This window comes from Cygnus olor, chromosome 14, assembly GCF_009769625.2.
Source record: "Cygnus olor isolate bCygOlo1 chromosome 14, bCygOlo1.pri.v2, whole genome shotgun sequence".
NCBI lineage: Eukaryota > Metazoa > Chordata > Aves > Anseriformes > Anatidae > Cygnus > Cygnus olor.
Genome location: NC_049182.1, coordinates 9,457,191 through 9,465,979, shown reverse-complemented (window position 1 = coordinate 9,465,979; position 8,789 = coordinate 9,457,191). Strand labels below are relative to the sequence as shown.

The window sequence follows — 8,789 nt, the reverse complement described above, 5'->3', positions numbered from 1 at the left end:
CTCTCAAGCAGCTACAATAATAAACAAGCACATAAAGGAGAATACTATTACATTGGATTTGCCACCTGTTCCAGTAACAATGGGGCAGGGATCTTTTTCTGACAAGTCATAGAGCAACTGAACGAAGTTGCCATCCTCTGCCAGCAACAGGACGGGTAGCTGAACGTGTCAGGAGGTTGTGCAGGAAGGGCTTTTTACCAGGAGGTTGGTTAGGTTGTAGGTTTTCCCTGTTGGCACAGAACCTTTTCTTTAAGGTAGACATTGGAGGAGCCTGGAGCTTCTGCACAGTGTGGTACTGCTCAGCAATACAGGCTGCTTTCTTCCGCAGATCCAATTTTACCAGCATCATGTTGTTCTGCAGTTCTGCCAGTGTTTGGTCCTGCAAAAGGAAAGATATTTATATATTAAGAAATGTGACAAGCCTAACTCCTTAGTTACTATGAACTGAAGAGGATAAAGTGCCTTTGCTGAAGTTCACTAACCAGTGTGGCCATACATAAAGGCTTTTTCTGTCACCAGTATAGCAGTACAATAACAAAATAGAAACAGTAAGGCTAAGAAAACACCAAATCCATCCTGCTGCAAACATGTTGCCATAGCAGCTATGACGGAGTGCAGTAGATAAAGGAATGAGAACTCTGAATTCTCCTACTGATGCAGACTGACAAGTGACTGAACAGGAACAGTTTGGGTCTCCTTTAGAGAGTTAAATATGCTGCCTGACTCAGCCACTGGAAGGTTAGCAGTATAGCTCCCCTAATATAATAGACAGTATGTGCCTAGAGGATACGTCATTTATATTTTTAGCTACAAGAACTTAGGTTTATCTGCTGATTATGTCAAAGTGCATAAATTAAGTCCCCTTGCACCTGCAACAAAACAGAACATTACCTGTCTAGCCAGAATGTCATCACATGTACAGAGGGTTTCTCGAAGTTTCCCAGCACTTGTGCTGTGGCAGCATGCCCTCTCTGCAGACTGAAGAGACTCCCCAAGTTTTTGTAATTCCAAACGCAGCAATCTGACATTCTACAGGAGGGAGAAAATTAACAGCTAGCTTTAACGTCATTCTAGAAACAGAGCCACTCTGAGGGGTAATCCAGACACGCAATATCAAAGGAGATTCATCTGAGTAAGGTGCACTGGGATCACAAACACCAACACCTTCTATATGATAAAGGTTTGTTTTCACAGACCCCTTGCTATCAACCATTCATTTAAAAACCTGGAGACAGCAGCTCCAAATGGTTTTAAATTGGCAACCTCTTTGCCCTGCAAGAGTTCCCTTCTGTAAGGGAGATGGAGTTACCTTCTGTCCATCCTCCAGCTTCCTGTCTACATCCACAGTAATGGGTTTGGCAGAGGGAGGTGGCTCCAATAATTTCTGGTACTTGCGCAGCTCTAGGAATATAGAAGATGTAGTGAGCAACAGTTCATTCATAAGCTTTAGGTTTTTCTTAAGTCTAGAATCCCCTTCAGACAAGCTGCCACAGGCAAGCTGAGAAGAGCTTTCAGTTTGTGCAGACATGCACAAACATTCCAGGCTTTTCCCTTTCAGTTAAGCAAAGGGACTCAACATTTTGAACAGGGAAACGATCCTGCCCTGAAGCGCGTCATGCAAAAAAAAAATGAAAAGTCCTTCCTGTCTATCCATCAAGTTATTCCTATCTTCTACAACTACAAACAGTGGTTACAGAATGTCTGAATCCAATGTACCTTGCTGAAAAAGCATCTCTAACCCTCTGTAAGGATTGCTTGGGCATAATTCAGAGCAAGTGCAGCATCACCGCCTTACCTGCTGTTGTTGTATTCAGCTCCATTTGACATTGCTCCAGTTTGGCTTTAGTATCTAGCAGCTCCTGTTGCAGAGCACACGAGGCAGCCACTCGCTTTGATCGACGCAAGCCTTGCTGCCCTGAGTCCTTTTGCATAACATCCAAGTTCTCCAATTTTTGTTTTGCCACCTGCAGAGCAGCTTGGAGTTCCTCAATCTTCTCATCACGCTCCTTAAAGCGAATTTATTCAAAGGTTAAAAAAGATTTTCTTAATACAGCTTTTGCTCCCTGATTTTTTCAGGGTCTTTTTTCCAGGAGACATTCTCAATAATTCACTTCCCACATTGAACCCAGCAATTAATGTCCTTTAAGTGAAGATAGTGAATCTATTTTTCCTGAGAGCCTAAACCACTTTTTCCAGCCTGTTAGCACATTTTGGAGAGTTGGCATCTTCAGAGAGGCCTGCAGCAAGTCCCAGAGGCCACTCATAATATGAAAAATAGGGACAGGCTCATACTCATCATCACAACTACAATTAAGAGAAGTTCACAGAACTTAAGTTATCTGAAAATTGCAAAGCAAGCAACTAGCAAAAAGAGTAAAGGGGGAAAATATAACGTTGAACAAATGAGGGAATAAAAATGTTTACACATTAGCTTCCAGATTAAGGGCCAAAAATCTGAAAGCCCAATGAACTGCATAATAGGCAAGAAATGAAAATTGTGGATCAAGTTATCAAGTAATAGCACAACAGAAAGCAAAATCCTTCCTCTCAGCCTGCGTAACAGTCACCTTCTTGGACTCAAGTACTCAAGTCCTCTTTCAAGCCACTGCCAGTTTCCTGATGTCATTCCATTCCTCTGAACAAACCTGGATCTCCTCCTGGTAGTAGTCAGTCAGCGACTCCTTCAGGTTATTAAGCTTGTCCTCATACAGTTCCTCCAACAGCTCCTTCTGGGCATCAACATGTTGGCTACAAAGAGAATGGGCAACTATATGCATCTCGATCTGGCAGTCCTTGGTGCTGCAGCACACCCCAAACAAAGGGAGGGTGATCCACATAAGCTGTACCTGCACCACTGCTCCTTCTGTTGTATGTGCTCCAGCATCTCGTTGCAGATCTCCTCACGGAGACGCATTTCTAGTTGCAGCTTCTCCTGCCGCTCTTGCACCAGCAGTTCTCGCGCAGCTTCTACCACACGCAACAAGTCCTGTAAGAAGAAAAAACACTCTTGCTCATACTGCACAACAGAACTAAGACCTAGAAGAAACTAGCTGGTCCCACTAGGCTGGGGTGATCTAGGTTTCAAATGCTTTTAGTCACCTGGAAAAAAGTTGTCAGGTTTGCTCTTAATTCATTTCCCATGGGATGGTTTAAACAATAGCTCCATCTGGAGCACACTGTCTCCTTAGCAGCTTCCTCTACTGCACCGCCCAAGGCTGCACCTGCTTTTGCTACCTTGACACATTACAACTTAAATCTCTGTAGATATGCATCTTCCATCCCCCCTTGATCTTTTAGCTATTCCAGGTGCCCTCTTTGAGTATTCAGGAAGTTTGATTGTTTTTCCTCAGGTTAGCCATCTGTTTTGCTAATTCTCTGATCAAAATTTCCCTTAAAAGAGATTATGGGTCTGCATCTGAGCTCTTACTGTCCTTATTCTACAGGTGGCAAAGTGTTCAAAATTAAGCATGTACTTCACATGTAGAGTAACTGTGGAGTGTCTTCCTCACGGATTCCCAATTTACAGTGGTTTAAGGTCCCATATCCTTCTAAGGTTCTGTCATCTCTTACAGTGCTGAGTTCCAGACCCACCTCCCAGACCAAAGCTAAGTCATGCTCTTGCTCTTCCATCTATAAAAGTTACAGAATAAATCACAACCCACCTCCTTCTCATACATGGAGACATCTGCTTCATCCTCACTGTCCTCTGATTCCACTTCTTCCTTTGCCACTGCCTCTGGACCCTGGCTGGTTCTCCTGCTGTGCTCTTTGATGATTGACTGTATGGATGGCAGTCCCACCTTTGTAGGAGGAGCCTGAACAAGCTGAAAGGGAAAATATTATTACTAGTACACAGAGCCTAGAAAGCATGTAGTCTTTAAACATGGTACTTCTCTGCAACTTGTTAAACTTTTCAACATAGTAGAAGCTGTAGTTACTGTGGAGGTAAGAATCCACTATAAAAGCAGAGGGAAGAAATGCAAGCGTTTTCCCCGCCTTGTGATGGGAAGGGACTCGTTCCCACAAAAGCAGGAGGTATCCTGAGCATGTCACAAAGCTTGTTTGTTTTACCTACCTGGCTGGCAATGGCTGAGAACTTGGCTACATACAGAGTTTCATCATACGTAGATGCACACTGATTAATGTTGACAATCATGCAAGAGCGCCCACGTCCAGTGAAAAAACCCTGGAACACACGGGTTAGCTTGCTGTCCCGGAAGGGAACCACAATCTGCTTCAATCTATGGGGAGAGACAAGAGTGAGCCCATGGGAAAGCTAAAACAGCCTCCTCACACCCTCCCTGCCAAATTCCAGGTGCTCACTTGGACTGCTGGTTCTGACGGAGGGCAGCGATGCAGCGCCCCAGGGTATGGAGGGAAGTATTAATGTTGTTCGCTTCTTTCATTCGGTCCCCGCTTTTCTGGTCTTTGCAGCGCTCTGACCCCGCGAGGTCACACAGGGAGAGCCTGAAGAAAACAGATGGTATCACCTGACCTGCTAGGTTTGTCCTGCTCTCACCAGCTTTACAATTCAGTCACCTTGCGATCACCTACCCTGCTCACCCTCCCAGTTCCCTCAGGAGGACAGAGAAAGCTCCTTTAGGGAAAATTTGGGCTGTTTCTGGACAGAAGGACCTACCCCAAGTATGAGGGTTAAACAAGGTAACACTAATACAGGCTTAGCAGTGACACATTCAAAGATCCTCTGCCAGTCCCCATGACAGCCACTGATCCAATTCATTTCCATATAACTACATCTGAGGAACAGGCAGCAGCAGTCAGATCAGCCCCACCACAAGGGCAAGGTTACTCATGTTTACCTTCAAAGAGGCTGGGAAACCTCAAGTTGCACTTGGCAGTACTCCTCACAAATTCCTCCACACTATCAGCTGCAGGCCTTAGGAGCAGAAACATCCGCTCCTCCCAAGTGCTTCCAACAAGACCTTCCTTAAAATACTTCTGATATCCCAGATCCATAGCAGTTAAGACAGGAAAAAAAAAATCCTAGAAAGCATGAAACTCACTCGCTGATTTTGGGAACAATTTCACTGCCACCTCCTTGCAAGTGCAGAATCCGAATGGAGAAGACACTGTGACTGTAAAGAAATATGCAGATATTTAAAAAAGGAAATGCAATATTTAAAAGTTCCTCAGAACTGTATGTCTGTTAAAAACTTCCCATCCCAAACCTGCGACTGGAGTTCTGGTTCATGTGGGTGCTAGCAAAACTCTGGTTTTTCCGACCCAGTTTCAGGAGCTTCCAGGCCTCATCAGCATCACGGACATTGATCCAGTTTAGATCTGGAAAACCAGGCATGCATTGAGCAAGGCAGTTAAGAGACTGTAGCATTTTCCTGATACTAATAAACTTCACGTTCCCCTTATGCGAACATGATGCCTGGGCATCAAAGACTTCTGAGGGGCTATAGAGGACATCATGCTCCCCAACAGGTCACTGCTAAGCCACCCACTCAGTCCTTAAGTCTCCCACACGTGTGATCTACCAGGGCCCATTTAGTGGACCCCTGTAAATATCTTTCAGTTAAATGTACCTTTCACATAGGGGTTGCCAGTCTGGTCTTCACAGAGCCGCAGTGTCTGCCTCTTGCGGTTCTGGCCAGGTGGAGTTGGTTCTAACAAGTCGTAGATTAACTCATTGTAAATCTCAAAGAAGGAGACCCAGATGGAAAACTGCACATCTCCCGTGGTGGTGGAGAGTGAAACACGATCCAAGTCAGCCCAGCGAGGGCCCAGTTCTGGGCAGGAGGGAAGAAAAAAGAAACGATTGCAGCCTTTCACTGGTTCAACCTGAATGGTTCAGGTCAAGGCTGAGGTGTCTTTCTTCAGCAGGAACACAATCCCAGACTGAAATCTCTTCTATGTACCTCCTCCCATTTGGACCTACATTAACACCTATGTCCAGCCAGACAGCCTAAGGTTCCCTTTAACAGTATTTTCCTTTGTATGTAAGGATTTATGTACTTGTTCTGTACTCAAGAAGCACAGGATACTGCAAGACAGGACTCTTCCCAGGGTAAATGAAGTTTTAGTCCTTGTTATCTCAATCATGCCCTGCTTTTGGATACCTCAGCTAGTAGTTCCTGTTTCTGCATTTGATAATCTGGCACAAGTGCTCAGTGCAACATATCGCTTTGGCACTGTGCTTTCCGGCAACCTCTACAGCATGGCATTCATCTGCCCCATAACCACACCTCATGAATCAAGTGAGTGTCAAGTAACTTTTCATTTCACAAGATTTAGTTATTAAGTAGCAGTGAATCTTCATATATTGATAAGACAAAGTTCTTCAGCCAAGAGATCCTCATCTTTCAAAGGGAAAATCAGGTACTACAGCACCTTTGCTCCCTCATCCCACAACAAAGCATCCAAATAGCTATTGCCCTTTCTTCCCCATCCTCCAACAAGCAGCAGGTAGTACATACCTTCTGTCTGGCTGACGTCTGAATGGCTGGTAAGGTGGCTAGATGAAGAGAGGCCGGCAACTCCACTGTCAAAGCTGCCACTGGTGGTGGCCTGGAGCTGAGATTCAGCACTACGACTCCTTTTTAGTGGCGTTAACAGCTCCTCCTGCAAGGAACCAAAGAACATGACCATGTAGTACAACACCATCCTTTCCTTATGATTACTAAGCCTCCTGGAAGCGACACGCTTACCTCCCACAGGCCCCCCCGCAGCATGGTTTGTTTCTTGGTCTCTTCCTGCCGAACCTGCCTGCTGTCCAGCCAGATCACCTCATTGGAGAGCGAAGGCTTCAGGTCCATGGCTTGGTACAGCCGGTCCCCCACACTATTGAAGATGACTGCTAAGGAGCGAGGCAGAATCCCACCATCTTTGATGCTACCTGAAGCAACAACAGCAGCAAGCTGAGGATTCAACATGAATGTAGAAGCACAGAACTACCTCAATAGGCTAGTAACCTCACACTCTCCTTACCCTGAATGGTGTGAGTCTTCCCTGAATTGGTGATCCCATAGGTGTAAACCAGCCAGTTCTGCCCATCCAGTACATCCTTTACCACCTGTTTCATTGTCTCATCAAAGAACAATTTCTGCCCCACATCTGGTCCAAAAATCTGATGCAAAACACATGAAAAATGGCCTCACGTAAGTATTTCCTAAGTTTTGAATGCAGGTGATTGTTCAAGAAATAACATTCCTTAGTTCCCCTTCCATGTCGCCTACATTATGAACAACCCCACTAGTAATTCCAGTCCAAGCCCTCTACAAAAACAAGCTGTCACTTGCTTAATCTAGTAATATCCAATATTATTATCCAGTATCACAGCCTCTAGCATGTTTAGAGCTTCAAGAGCAAAAAAAAGTTTGGCATTTGCTTCTGAAAAGGTTGGCAGGATCAGATTTAAAAAAAGAAAATTAAGAAAATAGCAACAAAAACAAGCATATAAAACTGTACAAAATTACATGGTTCACGAAGGTATTACTATGTGTTAGTAAGCCTGCAATGCTGGTTTAAGCTCAAAAATCTTCCAGATTGTTTGTCCCAGTTACCTACCTGAGTGAAAGAGAACCTATGTGCTGCTTGTCCCACTCCACGTTCTGTGCTCCGCATGGTGAAGGAGTCCTTGGGGGCTCTTAGAAGAAGGGTCTCTGAATTCTCAATGCAGACACAACCCTGAAAGAACAAATAAAATCCATCATTTCAATGGCTCACAAGATGCCGTGGCATAGACAGCAAAGGAAGATAGCTTCTCCCAGCAGGTACACAGGCACCTAGCTCAAGAGACTGCTTCATTCAGCATCTCACCTGGTCTTCCCCTTTCTCCAGCTCTGTAGATTTCAGAGGTCGAACTCTCAGATACACCTTTAACTTCCCATTAATATCTTCAGCAGCGGCCTGCAAAATCAGCACAGATTAAGCACGCTAGCCAGAGATGTAGTACACAGCTGTGTGGAAGACACTCAGCTACACTGACATAGTGCTCAGTAGCTAACGGGTGCTTCACTGGTGTCAAGATCAGCAACAGCAGAAGATAAGCCTTCTTATGCATTTCCACATGCAGCAAAGTCTTTTTTTTATGTAGTGAACCAGACCAAGAACCCAAAGACGTGACACCAAGACCAGCCCCACAGATAAGCACCTCACTAGGAGGCACCACGCTAACCACAGCTTTCACAAGCGCACTGCTCAGAACAGAAGCAGCTCCCCCCCCAGGCCAACACTTCATTCCAGGCTCTTTTGAAGCGTCCCTGTTGGCCCTGCACCGCAGCCCCGGCGCGCTGTGTGTGGGATATTGCACCCAGACGTTAAAACAGCCCTGCATACACCAGAGGAGCTCCAGCCTCACCTGCTGCGAGCCCTCGAGGTTGGGCGAGATGGCAGAGAACTCCGACAGCAGGGCCTTGCGCACGTCGGCCCCGAACCCCGCTGCGGTGGACTCGAGAACGGGCGAGGCCGCGGCCTCGTCGTCGGAGAAGAGCCCCGGGGAGGCGAGGGCTTGCGCCATGGCGCCTCGGGCGGCCGCGGCGGAGCGAGGAGGGCAGCGGAGGTGTGCCGATGGGACCGCCGCCGGCTCCCCTCGCACGGGCCCTACCGAGGGGGCTTCTCCGCACGCACGTTACCGCCGGTGCCCGCCTCGGGAGGGCCCAGCTTCGTGCCCGGCCCCGCAGGCGCAGCACTAACCCCCGCCCTTCCAGCCCCACCGCCCTCCTCTGAGCCGCGCGGTGTCCGCTGCTGCGGTTTCAAACCTCGCCGCCCGCCCGCTCCACCAATGGGAGCCCGCGCCCGCGAGGCCGCCAATCAGAGCCGGC

The 8,789-nt window shown here is 46.8% G+C and overlaps 1 protein-coding gene across 1 annotated transcript; it reads right to left on the bottom strand.

Annotated features, from left to right (window-relative positions):
• Positions 1-106: 106 nt before the first annotated feature.
• KIF20A (kinesin family member 20A) lies at positions 107-8,739 on the bottom strand. Its single transcript, XM_040573064.1, has 18 exons — positions 8,327-8,739; positions 7,786-7,875; positions 7,534-7,653; positions 6,955-7,093; positions 6,675-6,862; positions 6,444-6,588; positions 5,553-5,756; positions 5,190-5,301; positions 5,025-5,096; positions 4,324-4,467; positions 4,076-4,241; positions 3,663-3,824; positions 2,847-2,986; positions 2,646-2,748; positions 1,796-2,006; positions 1,310-1,401; positions 892-1,029; positions 107-379 (listed from the first exon to the last, which is right to left on the bottom strand). Exons 1-18 carry the CDS (start codon positions 8,483-8,485, stop codon positions 107-109), a joined length of 2,658 nt encoding a protein of 885 aa, XP_040428998.1. The 5' UTR covers positions 8,486-8,739.
• Between the last annotated feature and the right edge of the window lie 50 nt (positions 8,740-8,789).